This window comes from Ctenopharyngodon idella, chromosome 20, assembly GCF_019924925.1.
Source record: "Ctenopharyngodon idella isolate HZGC_01 chromosome 20, HZGC01, whole genome shotgun sequence".
NCBI classification, from domain to species: domain Eukaryota; kingdom Metazoa; phylum Chordata; class Actinopteri; order Cypriniformes; family Xenocyprididae; genus Ctenopharyngodon; species Ctenopharyngodon idella.
This window is the reverse complement of record NC_067239.1, coordinates 18,058,984-18,083,590: the sequence shown is the minus strand read 5'-3', so window position 1 is coordinate 18,083,590 and position 24,607 is coordinate 18,058,984. Positions and strand designations below refer to the sequence as shown.

Sequence of the window (24,607 nt, the reverse complement as noted above, 5' to 3'; positions counted from 1 at the left end):
TCTTGGCAAGCGTTCTTGTTTTAAGTATCTCACCATTTATTTCTCCAAAAGCACTGCCTCTTTCATCTAGATCACCATTTAGATTTAGTCTGTGCATTTGTGTTGTTGTGTAGTGGTTGTATGGACTTGGGAACTCTTTGCTTTATTCCCACAATTGACATCCCATGAGGCCTAGTGTTGACGTCAGGACGGGGATGGCCGTGTGTGTTTGTGTGGTTGGGTGTGTGTAAGATCGTAACCACATAAAAGCGCATCCTACTGGGAGCAGATGTGTCTGCGTTGAGTGTGTGTCGTGTGTATGTGGGGGAGTCTTGATACTTGAGCCCAAATATGAACCTGAGAAAATAAAGCTGTTTTGATACTGTTAGTCCTATGAGGTCATTATATAATTTGCATCTTGATATGATCTCTTCAATCACTTTTCACTGACATAATGTTTTTTTTTTATTATTATTATTACACGTTTTGCACGTTTACAGCGCCAGACAGGGAACATACCAACTTCGTAAGGCACATTTTTTGACATAGAAAAAAAGAAGCAAGATTTAAAATGGAATAGATTTAGTTTAACAAAGATGCATTAAAACAGTAAATATTTTAACAGAGGACCATAACCTCTGTCTTTTCGATGGAAGCTTGTTTCTGCCACTAAATTAAAAAATAAAGATAATTGCGACTTTTTATCTCACAATTGTGGCATTTTTTCCTCAGAATTGCATGATATAAAATCAGAATTTGCGAGTTATAAAGTCAGAATTGCGAGATATAAAGTCGCAATTCTGACTTTTTTTCTTGCAATTGTTTATAACTCGTAATTCTGACTTTATATCACGCAGTTCTGTCTTAATAACTTGCAATTCTGATTATATAACGCAGTTCTGACTTTATATCGCGCAGTTCTGACTTTGTAACTCGCAATTCTGACTTTATAACTCGCAGTTCTGACTATATCACGCAGTTCTGACTTTATAACTCGCAATTCTGACTTTATATCACGCAGTTCTGACTTTATAACTCGCAGTTCTGACTTTATAACTCGCAATTCTGACTTTATATCACGCAGTTCTGACTTTATAACTTGCAGTTCTGACTTTATATCACAGTTCTGTCTTAATAACTTGCAATTCTGATTATATAATGCAGTTCTGACTTTATATCACACAATTCTGACTTTCAAACTCGCAATTCAGACTATATCATGCAATTCTGACTTTATAACTCGCAATTCTGACTATATCACACAGTTCTGACTATAAATCGCAATTCTGACTTTATATCACACAATTCTGACTTTATATCACGCAGTTCTGTTTTAATAACTTGCAATTCTGATTATATAACGCAGTTCTGAATTTATAACTCGCAGTTCTGACCTTATATCACACAATTCTGACTTTCTAACTCGCAATTCTGACTTTATATCACGCAATTCTGACTATATCACGCAGTTCTGAATTTATAACTTGCAGTTCTGACTTTATATCACACAATTCTGACTTGATAATTCGCAATTCTGACTATATCACACAGTTCTGACTTTATATCATGCAATTCTGACTATATCACGCAGTTCTGACTTTATAACTCGCAGTTCTGACTTTATATCACACAATTCTGACTTTGTAACTCGCAATTCTGACTATATCAAGCAGTTCTGACTTGATAACTCGTAATTCTGACTATATCACACAGTTCTGACTTTATAACTCGCAGTTCTGACTTTATATCACGCAATTCTGACTTTATATCTGACTTTATATAGAATTGTGAGATAAACTCGCAATTGCAAGAAAAAAAGTCAGAATTGTGAGATAAAAAGTTGCAATTACCTTTTTTATTTTTTATTTCATGGCAGAAACAAGTTTCCATAGTCTTTCTGCATTGTTTTTTGAAGTATTGAAACTTTTCAAAAAATTTTCATTAAATCATAAAGAAATAAACAAGTAAAGGAAGGTTTAAATTTCTTCCATTTAAATTTGTGAATTTATTTACCCACCAAAATTACCATGTTTACAAAGTCAGCATAGTGACATCATATTCATCATCTCAAATGGAAAATGCTTCATAATAATGATATTGATCTCTGTGTGTCTGTTTGTCTTCTAGGCGATGTGGCTGATGCTGCAGCAGGAGGAGCCTATCGATTTTGTCATAGCGACAGGGGAAGTGCACAGCGTGCGGGAGTTTGTGGAGAGGGCCTTTAAACACGTGGGCAAAACTATTGTGTGAGAGCACGCATACACACTCATCTATCTCAGATTAAGCCCATCTGGTTAATCTGGCACATCTGGTGTTGATTCGCAGACAGGCTGTACAAGACCACAAAACAACATGCAAACACACCATAAATATTGTAAATATGTAACACATATGTTAACAGCTGAATTGGGAAACAAATAAGATGAAGGAATGTGTTCAAAGCTATTGTTCTTGCACTCAGGTGGGAGGGGAAGGATGAGAAGGAAGTGGGGCGCTGTCAGGAGACAGGAGTCATTCATGTGAAGGTTGACTCGAAGTACTACCGGCCAACTGAAGTGGTGAGTTGCTTCAAGACTGTTTCTTCACACGTAGACAAAGGCTGGAATACACTACATGACTCTTGCCAAGATTTAGAGCCCGACTTAGAATCTGATTGCACAATCTAGTTGCCGAAAGTCAGAGCCAGTCTGCAGATTTGAGTTGACATATTTTACAGAAAATCACATATGTGATGTGGATGATGGGCACAGACTCCACTTTTTTAGCTTCACACTATGATTCCATTCAGTCAGAGCCTGCATGAATTTGTGTTTGGAATCATCTTAAAGGGTTAGTTCACCCAAAAATGAAAATTATCCCATGATTTACTAACCCTCAAGCCATTCTATGTATATATGACTATCTTTTTTAAGACAAACACAATCGGAGATATATTTAAAAATATCCTGGCTTTAAAAAGACCCAATTTTGAAACCAAAAAAATGCATCCATCCATTGTAAAAGTACTCCACGCATTTGGGGGTAGGGGTAGTAATAAAGGCCTTCTGAAGCGAAGAGATGTGTTTTTGTAAAAAAAAAAAAAAAACACATTTAAAACATTATTAACTATAACAACTAGCTTCCGGCAGACGGCTGTACGTATCGGCTTTTTTTTGGCTTCAAAATCAGGCCCCCCATTCACTGTCATTTTACAGCTTGGAAGAGCCAGGCTATTTTTAAATATATGTCCAATTGTATTCATCTGAAAGAATATCCCTATGAACTATCCCTTTAAAGTTTGTGAACCTCAGTCCTTTAGTGTATGATGCCTAGTGTTTTAAAATCTGCCGTGTAGTTTTAAAAAGTCTTGTAGTGTATTCCAGCCTTAAGGACATCCAAGGTGCCTTTAGAAGAGATTTATAATGTCTTTGATATTTTATAATATACAACAGGTGTTGACTTCTCCTAGATGTGTAGTGAGAATATATGTTTCCAATATAACACACTGACACTCTGACAACAAGGGAGGCTGTACTCTGACATAGACATGGACATGAGTACCTGGAAGTAACAGTAATGATTGATCATGAAAATAATTGTGAAACTATTTCAACTTCAAAACATTTTATACTTATTGAAATATAGGAACTACACAATAACGTGTCAAAAAGGACCATTTTTGTTTATTGTGTGGCATCAACAGACAACAGTTTATGTCAGTATTGTTCATGGTGACTTGTACTCAGTTAAATCAGCAGTTCTCAAATCTCTGGAGAGGATTTGAGGGTGTTCACACAGGACGCGTTCTTTATTTTAAAAACAGCTGGATGTTGCACAACTCAATGGAAGAGGTCTTAAGGCTTTGTGGAAGAACTTGTTTTTAACTTCATACAACATCTTAAAAATGTGTCACTTAACATACAGATCCCTGAATAAGCAGCGAGACACAATGTATTGGCCATTTTGATAAATACAGTACCCTTATAAGCAAGGATACATTCAATCTTAAAAAATTCAGTTTCCCCCAAAATATTAAGCAGTACAACTGTTTTCAACATTCATAATAATAAGGAATGTTTCTTGAGCATCAAATCAGCACATTAGAATGATTTCTGAAGGATCATGTGACACTGAAGAGGAGTAGTGGAGTAGTGACTGCTGAAAATTCAACTTTGCCACCACAGCAATAAATTACATTTTAAAATGTATTAAAATAGAAAAGAGTTATTTTAAATTGTAATAATATTTCACTATATTACTATTTTAACTGTTTTTGATCAAATAAATGTAACATTGATAACCACAAGAGACTTCTTTCAAAAACATAAAAAATGTTACTGACCCCAAATTTTATTGAAGTAGACAAAATGATCAAAATGTCCATTCTTACTCTGACATGCATATGACATGTAGATGTCCGTTTGTGTATATGTGTGTGTGGTGGGTGGTCATTTAGGAATGAGAAAGGGCACTAAATCTTTAAAGAAAACATACACACTAAATGATTGTTGACAGATCAGAGGTTTTCTCTTAGACACAAGCTTGCTTTGTATGGGTCAGCAGGGTGTTTCCAAAGAGCTCTTTCAATGAGAAGAAAGAATCATGTGAAGGTGAGGCCAAAACATGTGTGAGTGTATGCAGTCTGAAGATGAGTGAAATCAGAGGATTAAGAGGAACTGGTGCAAATCTGTTATTCAAGTACAAAGCAATGAAATATTTGTGGTATCAGGTTATTGATGACCTCAAAATACATCATCAGGCAGTGTTATATAATATCAGTACAAGATACTTAAAGGGTTAGTTCACCCAAAAATGAAAATTCTGTCATTAATTACTCACCCTCATGTCGTTCTACACCCTTCGTTCATCTTCGGAGCACAAATTAAGATATTTTTCATAAAATCCGATGGCTCAGTGAAGCCTCCATTGCCAGCAAGATAATTAACACTTTCAGATGCCCAGAAAACTACTGAAGACATATTTAAAACAGTTCATGTGACTGCAGTGGTTCAACCTTAAAGTTATGAAGCCACAAGAATAATTTTTGTGCGCCAAAAAACAAAATAACGACTTTATTCAACAATATCAAGTGATGGGCGATTTGAAAACACTGCTTCATGAAGCTTCGAAGCTTTACGAATCTTTTGTTTCGAATCAGTGGTTCAGAGCACGTATCAAACTGCCAAAGTCACGTGATTTCAGTAAACAAGGCTTCGTTACGTCATAAGTGTTTCGAAATTTCAGTGGTTCACCACTAGGTGACTTGTAAGTATGTGCGTCTGTGTGCACCGATCACAGCGTGGCGTGCGATACCGAATTAAATCCTCTTTTGCCTCTTCTAGTGCTGGAATGGTTTTATATCTATTTAATGTGTGAACTAACAAGATTGGTTACTGATTGGGTGAGTAATAAATGACAGAATTTTCATTTTTGGGTGAACTAACCCTTTAAAGACACAAGCTGAACAGGTCATCTATCAACACAGAGGCGAACTGGGAATGTGTGTCAGTGCGGGACGCAGGTCACTTACAAGGATAAATGATGGCGCGTGTGTGTATTTGCAGTACATACACAAATATGTTGTCCACAGGCTACATGTGTACATGTTGAATGAAGCCTATAATTAATCAAATCACTTATTCTGACAGAAACAGAATAGAAAAAGGATCTTACTTTAATTTCAAACACGTAATTGTTACTTGATCCACACTTGCTTCGCCTAAAGGGAGTAGCTGAAAATTGAAATACACACACCTATTAATAGGAAAGCAGTGGGTTGATACACTACGACGTGTTTATCCAAAGAGACCCTCGTCAGTCATCACTCAGACTGCTGTTTTTGAGCCATCCTAATCTGTTTTCATTTGTACTACACCTGCATGATTTATGAAAGCATAATTACTGACAGATAAAAATCTTCTGGCTGAAAGATCCCACGTTAGAGCTAAGAATAACTGTCACACCCAAAACTGCTGTTAGATGAATAGCTTTATGCATTATTATCATTCCCAAGATCAACATGTGAAGCCTCTGAGTGATGGCTATCATGTCAGACGTAACTTGTGGTTGGGTGTGCGTAAATTGTGAGCGAATGCTGGAACCCAAATCGGCCATCTTTATTTGCATAACCTTTACAGATCTCATAACGAGCGTATCTGTATGGAAGCGTGTGCGTAAGGCAGGATTTCATCCGTGGCTTTGCTGCAAATGCAACCTGTATCTCGCTTTCACTGGATGTGTTCTTTCAGTCGACACACACTCGCTCACATTCCTTAAAGAGGTTTTAGCTTCACAATGAGAAAAGCAGGTAATGCTCTTGGCCTTGTCTGTCCATCACACGCCATCTACTCACTCACAGACAAAGAAACTGTGTGTGCGCGCGTTGAAATAATATGCTAACTTGCTTTTAAGGCCTGAAATACCACGATTTAAATGAAGCTTGAAATATTAGAGCGAATTTCGGTAACTTTTTTACGATTTCCAGCAGGAGAGCGGTGTAAAGTAAATAGTGGCCATTCTTTTATTTCTCTCTCTCGCTCTCTTTTATTCTCCCTCTTGCACATACACAAGGACGCGGCGGATTGGGTGCAATAACGAACACATCAAAACGACCGGTCTGTCTTTTAGCTGATTGAGGGGGTTTAATGGTGAAAGCTCGAACTGATGAATGCGTCCCCCAGACAGCCGCTGAAGACCGCTGCGTGAACCCTGCGGTCCCTGCTCTGCTTTTCAGTGAATATGATTTTGCACATCCATTTCATTCTTTCGGATGCTGATTTAAACAATTTTTATGAGGCACTTTGGGGAAGGAGGACCAAAGTTAGCCAAAGGCTTTTTTTTTTTTTTTTTTTTCACTTTTTATTTTCCAGACAGTCCCCAGGAAACCCTCATGGTTTTTTTCTTTTCATTTTTCATTTTGAAAGAGAGAAAGGAGCACGAGAGAGGGCATAATGAAAGCAAAAAAGCTTTGATTTATGCAACAAACTCCACAGACAGCGAGTTGCTCGGTTTAGTAACTCGCTGACTCATTTATGAATATCTTGCCCTGCTGAACTTGTGTGCACATCTCAGAATGACAGAATTAAGATTTCTTTTTGTGTGTGCGTGAACCGTTTTGTTATATGATGTAATTTCAGCTGAAAATTGGTTTTGAATTGGTTTGAAGATTTGAGAATGTCTCAGGAAACATGGGGTTATGGGGCAGCATATACTGCAGGGATTATTGAAAATAAGTATTGAAGTGTGTATGAATGCATATGAATGCTTTTAGGATGCGTCTGCCAAGAATATAAATGTAATGTACAGTAAATAAGTGTAAGTGTGAGCATGCATGCTGATGATAGACAAAACATACAAGTTGCACAGGCTGCAGTTCACCATGTGTGTATTTCATCAAATCAACTTACAGACTTGGCGACCCTGAGGAATTGCCCCAACATAATGATGGAATTATGTGGATTATCAGAGAGTAGTACATATTTGGTACATATATCAACATGTTTCCTCTGGCAACTCAAAGACATAGTGCACACGTCTCTCTTTAGAGACTTGGATTTGAGATGGTTGTTCTTTTAGGGCCTAGTGTGTATTTTTAGAAAGGTAAATACATCCTGTCTTGATTTTTAATATAATACATGATATTAATTAAACTTTTTTTTGCAGGGAACACTCATACTGATATACCCTGAATGCATTGTAAGTCACTTTGGAGTTTATTATATCAAAGTATGTTCTATGATAGTATTAATAATAATAATAATAATATTACAGAAAATAAGAAAAAATAACCATAATAAAATTAATAAACATTTGCTATAATTGTACTATTATTATCATCATATTTTTACTGGAATATTTTGTATAATTTTACTGGAATATCATGCCATTAAAAAAAAAAATGACCAGGAAAGTCTCTATTCACGAGTAAAGATGCTACTCCAAAAAAATAAAGCCTTTTTTTAAGATTTACAAATTTCTATTGTATAGTAAAATTCCATCAAATTGAATTGAATAATCCTTACATATTATTCATATTATGAATTAAGAATTTTAAGTGAGTAACAAAAAAAATAGAGCTTAAAACATTTTGTATAAATCTTAATGGAATAAGGGAATGGACCATTTAGTTCATATGATTCGTATTCATAAATTTACATATTTTCATTTATATTATTTTTTTTTTTTTTACATTTTTGAAAACGAATCACAAAAATTAAATAGTCCATTCCCTTGTTCCATTAAGTTTTATACAAAAATGCTTTATTAAGCTCTAGATTTTTTTTTACTCATTTAAAATTCTTAATTGATAATTTGAATATATAAGGATTATTCAATACAATTTGAAGGAATTTTACTATGAATTTAAATGCGTAAATCTTAAAAAAACAGGCTAAATATTTTTTTGAGTAGTGTTTTTACTCTGTGACTATAGGCTTTGCTGGTTTATACAAAATATTCCAGTAAAAATATGATGTTAAAGGGATAGTTCACCCAAAAATGAAAATTCTGTCATCATTCACTCACCCTCAAGTTGTTCCAAACCTGTATGAATTTCTTTCTTCTGCTGAACACAAAGGAAGATATTTGAAAGAATGTCAGTAACCAATCAGATCTCGCCCCCCATTGACTACCATAGTATTTATTTTTCCTATTATGGTAGTCAATGGGGGCCGAGTTCAGTTTGGTTACTGACATTCTTCCATATATCTTCCTTTGTGTTCAGCAGAACAAAGAAACTCATACAGGTTTGGAACTATTTAAGGGTGAGTAAATGATGACAGAATTTTAATTTTTGGGAGAACTATGCTTTTAATAATAGCAAAATCATAGCAAATGTTTATTAATTTTATTATGATTATTTTGGTTATTATTTTTCACTTATTTGCTATAATATTATTATTAATACTATCATAGAACATACTTTGATATAATAAACTTGGGTATATTAGGGTATTTGTGTTCTCTGCGAATCAAACCTATGACTGTGATGTTGCTATATCATTCAATTGAACCGCATGATATTTATTACATCATATGTTGGTAGTATAATTGGCACATGTGCATTATTATGATGTCTATATATAGTGTATCTGTGCGCTTTGTTTGCGTAACGTGTACGCGCATGCTGATTTTTTGGTTACTGTTGGAATGAAAGATGGCTTTGACCTTTCACTCCAAGGATCAGGATGGGGTGATGTTATCTGCTCTGTGGCAGAGGTCAGGAGCGAGATAAAAAGAATCCTGTAGTGAGCAGCACACACACACACATGGAGGCCCTCACTCTGTGAATGCAGGAGTCGGTCTTATCTGACCCATGCTGAGCGTCATAGTACCAGCATGCAAAACACAGCTGCATCATCACTTACCTGCAGCTTTGCTTTTAATTTGAATGCAAGATCCATTTTATTTCAGGCTTTTAAGATCAGCGGCCAACCGATCTGCATGCTTTTGTGTGCGTTGTGCGATTTATGTGTGCGTTGAAGGCAGGTCCCCCACCTTTAGTGGAGTTTTAGCCTCTGATGTCTGTCGTGATGCTTTATGGGTAGTGCAGTCTTTAGGGTTTTCTGGGTATTATAGTTGCTGTGGTTGAGAGGCTGGCTCTGTGTGACAGTTTTACGGTGATATGCAGTGTAATAGGTCAGAGTTGTTAAAGTTGAGTGTGAATGATGTTGTAAAGAGTCTGGCCGGTTGCCAGGTGGAACTCAAACCTGCAATAAAGCCGCGCTCTTACCGTACAGCCTTTCCTCATGATGACCGTATATACATCCACTTTTATTTACATCACACTTTACGGTAGAGCTTAACTCTCTTTCATAACATTACATGGCACTTTTTAAAGCGTGGGGTCCTTTTACCTCGTGCCCCGGGACGTTTTCTTTTACCGTGCTACTCTGTCTCACACTCTGTTCTTGTTGATCATTGGGGAGAGAGAAAAAGAGAGGGAGAGAGAACAGAACTAAAAAAATAAAGAGGGAGAGAGGGGTGTACGTTCTCCCCTGGCCTACTCTCTGGTATTTCCTGAAGGACTTTGACTGAGCGGAACCACCCTGGGCCCCACGGAGGGGAAAGAGAGAGAAAGAGCTTTTAAAAAAGAAAGAGGGTTGAGAATATAACACTTAAAAACCCAGCCAAGTGTAAAGCTTCCCAATAAACAGGTGAATTTTTTTTATATGTAACTTAAATGTTTAGAGGTGTAAGACACACCCTTTTGAGAGAGAAAGTGAAGATATTACATCACTAGATGTCTATTACTGAACTAAAATGTGCAACATTAAAGAATTATTCAGGGTTCGGTACCACTAATTTCGACTTGTCCCCGCATTTTCTTTAAAGAGAAGCAAAAGTTAAGAAGGTTACGTGAGACGTATGCATTGAAAGTAAATAAGGCCTAGTTTTGGAGGATTTAAAAGCAGAAATTTCATGCTTATAATTTTATAAAAGCACAAATTCTTTCATTAAAATGTGTATTTGAACTGTAAATCTGTTTAAATCATTTTCACAGTCATTACAGGGTTTTAAGAGTTATGTTGTCATGATAACGAAGTCATTGTCAATAACTACGCCGAAAAGGTTGTGATTTTTTTTTTTTTTTTTTACACTAAAATCATGTTAACACACTTATTGTGTATGTCTTGCGGTTATACTATTGAAACAGGTTAGCATTTGTAGATTGGCCTTAGCCTAACTGTAACCCACTGTTTTTATTTTTTTATTTTTTTTATGGGAGCCCAAGTCATAATTAATTTTTGTGATAATCAACATTATACCACAAGTGCTGTAGACTTGATCGTGATATGTTTTATATTGTTTTATAATGTTTTAATTCAGTGTTACTTGCTGTTTCTTTGTAATTAGTAGTGAAATTTATTAGCAATTTCTGAATGAAAATTGTTTCAAAGTAAATCCTACACCAATTATTTTTCAGTGTAGTTCTAAATCAGTAAAAGTTACGTAAATGATAGTAAAATTTGCATTACACTATATCAATATAGTTTTAGCATTAAATAAAATGGTCATGCACTGTAGTAGATCAAAAAAAAATTATCTTTTCTTTCCCTGGCAGGTGTTTTTAACTGTGAAAATGTGTTAACTTGTGTACCAGTGTTAGGTTTGTTTGTGCCATGTGTCATAATTACCTCGTGTGTGTGTGCGCGTGTTCGCACTTTCACGGCCGTGTGTAGTGGGAGAGGGGAGGTTAATTGTAGGCTGCCCTCTGTAAATGGCATGTCCCAGGCTCGTTATCTTGATTGAGTAATTAACTCTGGCTCTCGGCACTCTTACTCACACTGTCAGACTGCTGAACTCCTGACACCTCGCATTCCTCACTCCCTCTCCCTCATGCTTTCTCCTCTCTCGCTCTTTAACTTTCACACAGCTCGTCTCCCCGAGCTTTCAATTTATCATCATTTTCCTTTCTCTCCATGTCATTCCTGTCTCTGTCCTTTTTTTCCTCCTCTTCTCTCACTCTCGATCACTCCAGACAAGAACGTTTTTTTATTATACACATGAGTTAGAAATGTGAAGGAGCTCGTGATAATAATTCTAGTAGTGTTAAAGTGATAGTTCAATAAAAATTCTGACAAAAAGAAAAAAAAAAATGTATATACTTTTTAACCACAAATGCTCGTCTTGCACTGCTCTGCGATGCGCTACGCATTACGTAATCATGTTGGACAGGTCACGCGTGACGTAGGCAGAAGTATCGCAGTAGGGCGAATAACTCTTTCTCATTTTCTCCTCCAACTTCAAAATTGTCAGACATCGTTGTTTTACCTTTTTTTTTGTAAAGGCCGTTTGACACTTTGACAGTCTTTGCACGTTTGCTTTGTAAACACTTGCTCAGTACTTCCGCCTTTCCAACATGATTACATAATGCGTGGCGCATCGCAGAGCTAGTGCAAGAAGAGCATTTGTGGTTAAAAAGTTTTTTTTGTTTTTTTTTTTAGAAAATGACACATCGTTTCGCTAGATAAGACCCTTATACATGATCTGGGATTATGTAGAGCCCTTTGAAGCTGCATTTAAACTAAAATTTGGACCTTCAACCTGTTGGTAGTCCACTATATGAAGAAAAATCCTGGAATGTTTTCCTCAAAAACCTTAGTTTCTTTTCGAGTGAAGAAAGAAAGACATGAACATCTTGGATAACATGGGGGTGAGTAAATTATCAGGACATTTTAATTCTGAAATGAACTAATCCTTTAAGTCAATACCAGTCCAATGTTGTTTTGGACCCCATTGACTTTCATTGTATGGACAAAAACAGTCCAGATATCTTTTGTGTTCTGCAAAAGAGGAAAAGTCAGATGATGACTGGACTTTAATTTTCGGGTGAACTGTACCTTTAACTGAGGTAAATATGTGTGTCGTGCCTTTCAGTTGTCGTAGCTCTTCGCTTTCTCTCCCCACCCATATGAAAAGCATAATAACAGGTGAGATGAAAAACGAAAAATATCTGGGTCATTTGAATGAGGTGAATCATGTACATGCTGGCAGGCAGGACTCTTGAATGCTCAGCTCCGCTGCGGTCACTCTACGAAAACATGTAGACTCTGCTCGAGAAGATACAGCTCTGTGAGGCTTGTAAACACACAAACACACTGCCAATACCACATGTAAGCACATACAGATCATCAGTAACAAACACACCATTGAGTATGTGTAACTCTTACAGATGCTTTCATGCTGCGATCTTGTCATTGTTTACACATTGACACTGAAGTTATTTAGATTCAGATGTACTTTTGCACTTAATCATTTAGTTTGACTCTGTAGTTTTTCTGCTCTGTGATTGGCTGTTGTTTGAAAAGGGAAATCATTGGAGTCTTTGATCCCTCCTAAACATCCTGCATCAAATAACACAACTCGCTCACACAAAACTGCACAGCACAGAGCAAAGTCTGTCGAACAGCCGTGGATTTCTTGTTTTGTTTCACCGTGTACTTTTGCGGGTGCAGTTGGATTCATCTTGCTCGTGTCTCTCACATACGCATTCATTTAAAGTGTCAGACACTTAGGGTCTCTTTGCTGGAGAGGGTTTACATGATCATATAAATATTTATTAAACTCTTGAAGCAAGAATCTGAGATAGACACGTTCTCCCTTGTGTTAATTCAGATTTTTCTGCATTGTCTTTTGTCTCTTTTACACGTTCTGATATCACAGTTTTATATACAATACCCTTCAAAAAATTGAAGTCTGTAAGATTAATGTTTTTAAAAGAAGTCTCTTATGTTTACCGAGACTATTTATTTAGTTAAAAATACAGTAAAAACAGTAATATTGTGAAATATTATTGTTTTCTAGTTTAAAATGTAATTCATGTGATGGAAAAGCTGAATTTTCAGCATCATTAATCCAGTCTTCAGTGTCACATGATCCTTCAGAAATCATTCTAATATGCTGATATGGTGCTTAAGAAACATTTTTATTATCGATTTTGAAAACATTTGTGCTGCTTAATACTTTTGTGGAAACTAAAATATATGTACTTTTTGATTGGATCCTTTGAAGAATAGAAAGTCCAAAAGAACTTCATTTATTTGAAATGGAAATTTGTTTTAACAATGTAAAAGTCTTTACTTTTACTTTTGATCAAATTAATGCATCCTTGCTGAATAAAAGTATTGAGTGTGTTTATATAAAAGTATACAGTCAAACCAAAAATTCAGACATTTTTGATATATTTTTACTAGTGAGTGCAGGACACTATAGTTCATTTACGTAAGTGAGGATAGCAAAATAAAGTAAACTGTGACATATTATACCTAAAAATTCTTCATACAGTGGACTACCAGTAAAATTGATAAAAATTTGGAAGCAAAAATTATTCAGACACTTTGGCCTGACCATGTTTTGCTTAAGTGTTATCTGACATAATTAAGATTAATTTTTTTCTGACACAGTTTAACTCTGAGATCTTGTCATATTTTATTACCATTTTTTAAGTTATAGTGAATAAACTGTATTAATTAATGAAATGTTCAAGGTGTCTGAATAAATTTTGGTTTGACTGTACATATACATATGTAGTAAATGTAATTTATTTCTTTTAAAACTTTAACATTTTAACATTAATGCCATGATATATATATTTAGAAAATGGGATGTCATCTGATGTTTTCATTTATCTGTAGAGATGATAACAAATTGGAATCTAGATTTTTTTTTTTTTTTTTAAATACATTATAAAAGCTGTTAAGATGTTTACAAACAGAACAAATTTGTTCATCAATAGAAGTTTGACACTTTTTTTTTGAGTGCTTTGTCGAAACTGGTCATACTGATTTTGTGGATTTGACCTTTGTCTCATTGACCGTTGCTCAAATTTGTGTGTGAAACAAATTGTTTGAGCATGCTGTTTTGTCATGAAGCATGTCTCAAAAACATTAAAACTCCATCAGAAAGACAATGAAATATGCATGCAAATATGTGTCTCAAATGTCATGTGTAGTCATGCCACAAGCTAAAAGTTTCTTGATGTGTGTCAAGGTCTGTCTCTCCATTAACCTGAATTCCTTTACGTTAAGTGTTGTCACACACAATAAAAATGCGCCCAGATGATGATTATCACTATTATTTATTGTTTATTTGCATTTTATTTGCCATATATGCAGGTGCGGCTTCTGTTTCAATCCCTGACACATATAGAACTTCTTTAAACAAGCAAAAACGCCCAGTGTTTGAAACTAAAATCTGCCTGTAAACGTCCTGTGCCTTTGATATGTCTTGACTTGCTGACTTTCTATTTAATAGCAACAGCTATTGCACACAACGAATGATTCACATGCACACGCAACGCTTCGGTTTCATTGAATTAATACTGTACTTGTTTTCCTTCCTTGCACATTCTTTGTAAACTTACATTGTCAGGACACAGTATACTGTAGTAGTTTGCATGTGAAGACTTGGATGGGCGACAAAAGCAGCTGATGTTAATTTAGCTTTCAGAAAAGTGAAGACTAATTATGATTAATATGCCGCATTAATACATGTCTTTGATTATGATGGTTGCATGCTGTTTCATATGTTGATGAATGAATGCTATTTCGCTAATTAGTCTTTAAAGTATGGTTATGTCATTTAAATGATTTAATTGGAGCTAAAATGGAACCATGAGTTAGCGACTGTAACTTCTCAGGGTTCAACATTAAAATATGGGCTTTGGAACAAGAGCTCTCATTTGTCAAAGCACAAAAGTGGCGTTGTGAATGTGTGTGTGTGTGAGTGAGTTCTGGCTTCTTGTGTAATCAGATCAGCAGCAAGGACACCCTTAAACCCTTTACTGCCACCCTGAGGAGCACCCCTGTGTGTGTGTGTGTGTGTGTGTGTGTGTGTGTGTGTGTGTGTCTGTGTGTGTGTGTCTGTGTGTGTCTTGCCATCCCAGCAGGAGAACAGAAGGGGTTAGGCCACAAGAGTCACATAATCCATCATGCTCTGGCACTGGGAGAGGGCTGGAAAAGAGGGGGTGCTGGATGGATGGCCTGCCTCGGCCCTCACCTTCCCCCAGAGACATGGAGCTTGACACCTGTGTGTGTGGTGCTGGCGAGTGTATGTGGGTGTGTGAGAGTGAAGAAGAGTGTGTGTGTGTGTGTGTGTGTGTGTGTGTTGGGGGGTGGGGGGGGGGGGGGTTTATACAGGTTGGGAGGTCCAGTTAATAAAGGAGGACTAAACCACCCCTTTGCCTTTGCCTTTTTTTTTTTTTTTTTTTAGTCTTTGTTTTTTTGTCCTCATTTCACTCTCTTTTGGTCTTTTTCTAGGACTACTTGCAGGGAGACAGCTCCAAAGCCTTTAACATCCTGGGCTGGAAACCACGTGTGACGTTTGAGGTGAGCGTTCCTGTAAAAAAAACAATGTGGTTCACTTCCAGTGCTCTCGAGTTTGAGAAATAACCGGTGTGTGTATGTGTATTTGAACAGGAGCTTGTTAAAGAAATGGTGGACGCGGACATCGAGCTCATGCGGAACAACCCGAATGCCTGATCCTACACGCCTTCATCTCCATGCATGCCAAAGAGGCGGTTGTCTTGTGTTTGTGTGTGTGTGATCACTGGAAGAAGCATTCAACTGCATTTCTGTTCCTCTGTCTGTCGTTTTCTCTCCTGCTTCACCTTTCTGATTTCACTTTCACTGTGTTTTGAAGGGTCCCTGGTGTTGCCTTTTTCCATTTCTTAATATTGTCATATGTATGGTCATGTGTATGGATTTTTGGGTTGTTTTCTGACTAAATGACTTTTATCCATTTTTATAAAGCAGTTTTTATTCATAATCATGAAAAAATGTATAAGGGATTAAAGGGTTTGTAGAGCTTTTTAAAGGTGTCTGTTGCTGTTTTATTCATGATTCCTTAAATTGAAATAATGACATCAATAATTGGTTGGAACATTAATAATTGTTTCTTGATTATTTAAAATAAAAATACAAAATATGGTTTTAAAATTCAGTTGTGATGTGTATTAATTCAATCAAATTCTCAAAGTGTCATTTGAGTCTGTTTGTGGTTCTTAACCTTTTTGACTCCAATGTTCCCTTATTGACGATTTTCAAGATATTTTCTCTGGTACTGGTATGATCTGCTTGTTTTCAAACTTCATATTATCAAAAGACACTATAAATGAATAGATGAAAATGATTAACCTAATTTTTTTCAATAAAAATGTTGTTATGGGGTACAAATTAACACAAATATGTAGGTTTACATGTTCATCTTGGTTTTTGGTGTTTTATTTTATGTATTTATGTATTTTGCAGTCATTCCCTGAGGCCTCCTGGTTGAGAACTGGTTTAAATGTTGAAAGGTTCGGTAGATTTGTAATTTTAATCTACATTTATTTAGCGCGATAACTGATTCATTTTTTGTATAATTTACATTATTAAACAGAACAACACTTAGGCTTATAGACTAATATTGCAGTCTTAGCTCGAGATTACTTGGTTACAGTCAGTAAACAACATTTTGAGAATAACGGTCAACTTTTCAGTTTCATTCTCTCTCACCTCAGAAGTTAAATATACTGTAAAATGCGTCAGAAAGCTGCTTGTGCCAGCTTTCGCGGGTTGCCTGGCGGTCATCGAGCCCCTCGCGCCGAACACAACTGCTCTCTTGTATTCAGAGGGAAACGGGCGTCCACGAGGCCTTCATTCCAGATGCTCGAGCACGGCCCACCGCGCGCAGCTTAGGGAGCAGTAACTCGGCCTTGTAAAGCAGCTCATGTTTAATCACCTCTGACGTCGGGCGCAGCTGGGCCACTGAACCCTGACAGAGAAGACATTTCACTGTGTGCGAAAATCCTCCGTCGTGTTTATTTGTAATGGTGACACGGCTGTCCTCATCAAAGTAACAACAGATTCAAGAGACCTCTGTCAGCTGAAGTGTCCCGAAGCGAGGAGAGAGAGACCCGGTAAAATCTGACTCAAGAGGCCACAGATATTCTAGTCTATTCAAAGTGCCAAATGAAGGTCATTTGACACCGATGTCTAAAGAAAGTGGGGTATTTGAGACCCTCACAAGACAGGCGACTGTGGGGGCTGTTGATGTATGTGTATTTGTGTTTTTTGAGACGGCATCTCGAGCCAGTAGAGTGCCATTTAAGCGCCTTCAACAGCGCACCAGTGTGAGCGGCCTGATTGGAACCAGACGGTGCCTCGCAGGTCCGCGAGCGTAAAAAGCACTTTCCACTGGCTAGGGTCGCGAGCTCTACCACATACAGGTGCACAGGCCACTAACTACGTTACATATCCCGGCGAATTTATTTTTTACGCTTGAGCGGGGAAATTTCTGGTATTTTGGTACTACCCTGCTGATGTTCCCGTAAAAGCAGTGGGAAACGTGAAATTCAGTTGAATTAAAGTTATTAAAGTATCATAAAATTTTAAGGGACGTGGAAAACCTTAACATTGTTAAGTCTCTGAATTTATTAGTAGGCCTAATGTATTTATTTTTTCTGTTGGAAACTGTAAATAACATCTCAACACATTAAAAGAGAGATTTTTTTTTTTAAAGGCAACTCTTAAATTATCCTCTCTGCGAAAACTGGTTTGCTCACAAATTTTGATTGCTTCCAAAAGTCATGAAATGAATAATTAAATATTATCAAAACCCATTAATATCGTTGTGGAGAATTTGATGTAGGCTAGTGGCTCTGTAGTTATTTTATCTCTTATAATTTCGTCTATAGGAAAGATAAATACGTCAATCATGTGTGTTATTATATTTTGTATTTTTATAGGCTATATCATATATTACATTTATATTACTATGTTATTATATTTATGTGGACTTGCTTAGTATTATAACTATAACTGAGTATTTTAACTAGTTTCACACCTTGTCCGGTATTGTTTTTGTTTCTGGATTATATTTTGGAAAAGCAGGAATTTGCTTTGTCATTAAAGCATTAAAAGCGTTTGGATTTCATGGATAAATAACTTTCACTCTCATCCGTCTCATAATTTTACCCTTTGAGATTTTTTGCCACTCAGAAGAAAATAATTTTGTTTAAAATAAAATTATACAATAAAATTAATTATAGCCACTCTTTCAAGATAAGTATTTAAAAAAACTCCATATTTTTCTAGTGTTTATTTTTCATCGTCATTCAGATTGCCTTGATAATCCTCTCGACCTTTCTCACAGTCCACGGCATTATATGTTTACTTTAGCTCTTTTTGGAATTCGGAATTGAAAAAATTAATTGAAAATTATTATACGCCTAATGTTCTTAAATATGAGGGTTATCCTTTACATTTAAGGACAATTGTCTTGGTGCGCTGCGCTGCAAGATATGTTATTGTTAGTATATATTGGTTTTGAATTATTGTTAAATATGCGTGAATTTCTAGGCCTATTAGTATTGAAAAAAATCTTTTAAGTGTGGCATTTAAATCTAATATGTTGTGTATGTTTTTGATTGTTTTTTGTAAGTTGGGTGCAAAGCGTTTCCTCAAATGGCTCATGGGCGTGTTTATTGCTCCTTTTATTTAGCTTAAATTGTGAGAGAGAAAAAAACTATAAATCCGAAAGAGGTTAATTAATATACTGTAACTTAATTACTAACATTTAGCATATATGTTCACTACAACAGAATTCTCAACATTATGTAGATGTGATTTAGGCCTGAGTAAAGCAGGCCTCGGAGATCTTAGTTTGTTGTTTGCTCGATCAAACCCTTTTTTATCATTTAAATAATATAAATAGATTTATAAATTCAAATATCAAATCTAGAAGTATGTAAGAAGTTTGGATTGTGCATTTATACTTAATTGTTAATAATAATAAATATACATCCATATTATTTAGGCTATGTTATTATCATTATTATAATAATCAACAAAATGTTTTTTTATTATTATCAAGAGCACAAACTGTTGAATTAACCAATACAATAAATTAGCAGCACCTCACAAAAACGCACTTAAAAACTATTGAAAATTAACTGGACAGATTGTCCTGACTTTATCTAACTTAAAGAGACCGCAAAATGTGTAAGTAAATGGTAAAATCTCACAGGATATCGCGCATTCTACTCGTCGATTAAAAATAAACAAACAATCACACTTAGGCATGTTATGATATCTGTATCTGGTTAAAACGTAATACGTTGAAGGCTCTCTGCTGTATCATATTCCCCTTCCGCGCAACTCAATCCTGAAACACGTAGCTGATCACAACAAAGACACCTTTTCACTGGCACGAGCCCCTAACACAGCCCGCGCGCACCTGTAATGCATTTGGCACTTAAGCCCTTCATACAAAGTCAAATCGCCTCGGGCTGACCTTGCTATACGCACAGATACTTAACGCTGAAAAACTTATTCGCAGTTTCTTTCTTTCTTTCTTTCTTACCATATTCCTCTGTTTCTCCTCATTTGTTTCTCTGGATTTACACTTGAGGCCTATTCAAACCGTGACTGTGAATTGGTCATGCACAAACCTTATTTAATCATAATCACAAAAACACCACATCAGTTACGGGGCCAATTAAACAGCAAATAAATACACTCGTGCACTGCGAGGCCCACGGTTTCTGCTGCAGATTATTGCAAAGAAGCTGTATCTATATATTGCTGTGCGCATTAGCATATTTAAATAGTGCTAAATATGTATCAGGACAACAAATCAAAACAAAACAAGAAAATCATCAATCTTATATCTTATACTCTAAAACAAATGATTAAATGGTAATGCGTTATTAGGGTTGTGTCCGTATCTTGAGTTGACAAGAGTAAGATTTTGACTTGAGTTAAAACATATTTACGTATAGGCCTATATTATGTATGTATTTGTTTTACATTTATAGTATGTAAAAAAGACATGATAATATCAACAAAGCACAGACTCGCAGACCGAGTTTGTTTGGAGGTTCTTGCTGAATTAATAATTTGATTTATCAAGGCCATATTTTACACGGCTGGCTCAAAGTGTCTGGCCTACAGCAATTTTTTCATCTGCTGTTTATCTGCTTTTTAATCTATTATGTGTTTACAAATGAAAACTTCTATCAAAGACAATGGTTGTCTACATTCCACAAGATTGCAAAAGTGCAGTTCACTCCAGTGTGCCAACAGTCGGTTCTAACAGAATGAAGAGAACCGAGCAAAACGCTCAACTAAACAGCATAAAATAAAAGACTCAAAATGATACATTTTATAATATTAAAGCTTACAAATAAAAACGTATTCATACCCTAGAAATCATCTCCTTTTCTTGAAAGTATTAGTTTAGAAACATTACATAGGAACACAAAGAACGTTTGTAAATATGAACGCTATAAAAGTGAGTAAAACGAATTAAAGTGCTCGATTATTATTTTTGTTTACTTCGACATTATAGCATTTAATTGATTATTGTTTTTTGTAAAGTATTTATAATTATTATTAATAATAATATTTTGCTGGTTTTATTATGTGCATTTTTAAATGTTAGGAGTAATTTAAGTATTCCTTGCACGCGTTAGTGAAAAAAAAATAATAATAATTTCCAGATGTTTTTAAACCTTTGACCCCCACCTCCACCCCCTGTCCAAAGAGTGCGTTATTAAGAGCTAGATATTTTTAGGAGGAAAATAGGAAAATTTGACAAACACTTGCTAACTGTGTTTTAAACAACGTTTTAAAAAAAATATTTCGTGCTTTTGGGGGCCTCTAATCAACAACAAGCTTTGACAGTCATTTAAGTAAACAATGGATTCAACAGGCATTACAAATCGATAAATCACTCGAGAGTTTAACTCCAACAAGACGACAATTTATTAAACAAATAGTAACTTTAGATATTTTCAAAAAGTATACGAAAAAACTGTAACTCAGTTGTACACTCGTTACCTTTCTATACTGAATTGATTATAAATACTTAAGACATTTCCTTGCAAAGTTGGTCCACCTGCTCTTACATGAAATAAATTAACACATTTTCTCTTAATCTCTCTTGATGGACGAGCAGGGAGAGAATGTTTATGTGCAGCGGAATTATCCTACTTACCAACACAAACTCGCATATCAGCCCGAGTTCACTGACCTAAAGGCTTCCTTAAATTACAAACACATGGAAAATAATACGAATATATATTAAACAATTTTGAAATTCATAAAACTTTTGGTCAGAACTTGCTGCAGTCGTATACAAAGGCTCCGGAAGCTCGGTAGAGTGGCTGACTGGACGGGAAAGCCATTTGACAGCTATTGCTTCCGGTCACCGGAGAGCTGTTCAGAGCTATCCGCTGCGTCTCGAACATCTCGCGCACCGCGTGAAAGTTCTGCTGCTGGCCGGGATAGCTCGCGCTCAGGTGTCCAAGCTCTCCGGACTGATTGAGGTACCAGGGTGCGAGTCGGTTCTGCTGCAAGTGCTGGCTCTCCTGGCTCGAGCTCTGGTGGGGGTGTGAGATAGAGGAGGCGCTTGTTGTGTTTGTGTATTCCGGTAAAGTGTCATCCCCGTGGCCGCGGTCCCCAGTGTACAGGCTCGTCGCTTGCATGTTGCAGTGATAAGTGGCGGGCTGGCCGCAGGGTGGACTGTAATGGGCGGGCTGCGGGGATGGCGAGTAGGTCAGAGACACCGAGCCTGGTAGGGCGGCGCGAGAGGCCGGCAGCTCTGCCGCGTGTTGCGGGGACCCTCGAAGTCCTGTCATGATTGTATCCATACTAAAGGCCTGTTGTGGCGTTGGCGACTGGGGACTCCCGCTACAAGCACTCCCACCGCTCCTGTCTGGACTCTCCGTTTTGGGCACGGTGCTGAGGGGTGGAGTGCTGTCATGCGGGGGCGTGCAGGCCCCGTTCTCCGTTTTTATGTCCCGGAGCTTCACTGGTTGCTGGGTGTCTTGCTCGCACGCTTGTCCCGGGTTGTCCTTGCCCTGCCGGTCCCGCTCCTCTCTGTCTCTCAGCACGTCCTTCTTCTTGAAGCGGCGCCTCCGTCGCAAGAAGCTGCCGTTTTCAAACATGTTATATGAGTCCGGGTCTAGAGTCCAGTAGCTACCCTTACCTGGCTTCTTATCATCTCTTGGCACCTTGACAAAGCACTCATTAAGCGACAGGTTATGTCGTATGCTGTTCTGCCAGCCTTGCTTATTGTCCCGGTAAAATGGAAAGCGCTCCATGATAAACTGATAGATTCCATTCAGTGTGATCTTTTTGTCGGTTGAGTTCTGGATCGCCATGGTGATGAGCGCAATGTAGCTATATGGCGGTTTCACCATATCCTTGGGCTGCTGTGCAGGGGCGTACGGCCCATATGCGCGGGCCATGCCGCCGGGGTACTGCTCGTGCGCCGCGTGAGAGTACATGCTCATAGGCGCAGGCATCCCGGTATATCCACCTCCGGCCGCGGCTCGATAAAAGCCTTGGTCTCCGGTGATATAAGGCACTACGCCTAGAGGGCTTTGGCTAGACACGGGGTAGCGCGCCTGCATCGTACCCCTGCTCCCCAACTGCGGACGAACAGAGAAAAATAAGGTAAAAAAAAAAAAAAAACAACTAGGCAGACGTCTTAATTCACTTCGAGACAAAAAAACAAAGCATTCCAAAGTCCAACTTTTCCTTCAGTATCTTGTCTCAAAACTTTCATCCAAAGTTTCTCTCCAGTCTGATTTTAAGGTCTTTGTTGTGCAGGCGAATGAGAAGTAAATGTCGTACGAGGAGAAGTCAGTGAATAGGGAAAACCTGTGAACTTCCCGCATCCGTCACTTCACAGGGACTTTTTCACCGAATTACCAATTCTGCCTTTTGGCTGCGCTAAGCGCTCCTCCCCGTGCTCATCTCACGACCAATAAGCGCTCGAGAGCTGTTTGTGGAAAGACTGTACCCGAAGACCTTTTCCCTGTGGGTATAGGCATAGTCTACCCTTGAGTTAAGGATAAGGGAGACGCAAACAAACGGAAAGAGTAAAAATGTTGACAGAAAACGAAAAAAATCACATATCCTTAAAGTACTTATGACGTGAAATAAATAGAATGGCTGATATCTGCTGTCATGGAAATATGGTATAAAATGACATTTTGCATAAAACTATGACCAATATTAAATACACTAGGTAAAACATATTTAGAATATTCGCAAAGATGCCTCGTTTTTTACAGGGTTGCAGCCCGCCCGTCGAACAGGAACGACTCTCTGTTTTCGTTCATGTAGATGTCAGGACTCATTTCAATCATTTGGCACTAATAGATGCGCTGGAGGGGTGAAGTAAAGCGATGTTTGTTCTTCAGAAACAAATGTACTACTGAATGGGAGCAAAGGAAAATCTCTGCAGGCCAAAAGGTGTAAATGATGCAATGTGTCTTTTTTTGGTGGTATAGGTCGACGAAAAGCCTCCCAAATGTGCTTTACACTTATTCTTTGTCGGTGTGTTTTCTCACACTTCATTGCTGCTTTAATTTAATTTAGTAAGTGTTAAAACATGTCTTCCCAGTTAATAACAGCTTTAGGTTTCCATTGAGAAGTCGCACCGCTTGTGACGTTTTTCTTTATCATTACAACGAAAATGGAGAAAGCAGATTACAAAGTGGTATTTTATTAGATAACTTTAATGACAAGGTAACGGGCAGTTTAATAAATTTGTTCAACTTGACTGTGTAATAAGCTTTTGGGTTGTAAAGTATTTAATAGGCCTATTAAAAATTTGCTTTTGCAGAAAGATGGGGAAGACAGAATGGAAACAGAAGGAAAGAAAAAAACTAAATAGGCTACCATTGTTATTCTCTATGCCAATATAAAAATATTAGATCAAAATAGGCAATTATAATAAAATATTAAATGATACTAAAACATCATTATCAATTCATTATCAATGACAACAATAACAGCAATATATAGAAATAAAACAGCAATAGGCTTATAATGACGTTTATATTATCAACAATAATAATTATAATAACATACAAAAAGAAGCGGTTTTTTGTTCATTTCTATTTATTTCTCATGTTTTTTAATGACTTTACTTTTATGAAAGATTGAGTTCATTCTAGTTCATTGACAAATATTTAGCCTATTAATATATCATAAAAAATGAAATGTCACAAAGCATCATTCATTTCGTTTTTTTTTTAATTTAATTTAATTTTATTATTTTTTTAAACTGCATGGCTAAACTAATGTAAATGTAAATTTACGTTGGAAAAGTCTTTTTTTTTTTTTTTTTTTAAATTCAAATCCTGTAGGCCTAT

The 24,607-nt window shown here is 36.8% G+C and overlaps 2 protein-coding genes across 3 annotated transcripts in view; one reads left to right on the top strand and one right to left on the bottom strand.

The window, feature by feature from the left end:
• The window catches only part of gmds (GDP-mannose 4,6-dehydratase), a 78,496-nt gene extending 62,102 nt beyond the window's left edge, over positions 1-16,394 (top strand). For both annotated transcript variants that reach the window (XM_051875278.1, XM_051875279.1), the window contains 4 exons: positions 2,107-2,225; positions 2,441-2,537; positions 15,717-15,785; positions 15,876-16,394. In XM_051875278.1, the coding sequence (XP_051731238.1) occupies positions 2,107-2,225; positions 2,441-2,537; positions 15,717-15,785; positions 15,876-15,938 (348 nt within the window). In that variant the 3' untranslated portion in view covers positions 15,939-16,394. The remainder of the gene's footprint in view (positions 1-2,106; positions 2,226-2,440; positions 2,538-15,716; positions 15,786-15,875) is intronic.
• A 4,785-nt stretch (positions 16,395-21,179) lies between these two features.
• On the bottom strand, positions 21,180-23,159 carry foxc1b (forkhead box C1b). The gene has a single exon (XM_051875277.1). The coding sequence runs from the start codon at positions 22,853-22,855 to the stop codon at positions 21,554-21,556; it is 1,302 nt and encodes a 433-aa protein (XP_051731237.1). The 5' UTR covers positions 22,856-23,159; the 3' UTR covers positions 21,180-21,553.
• Between the last annotated feature and the right edge of the window lie 1,448 nt (positions 23,160-24,607).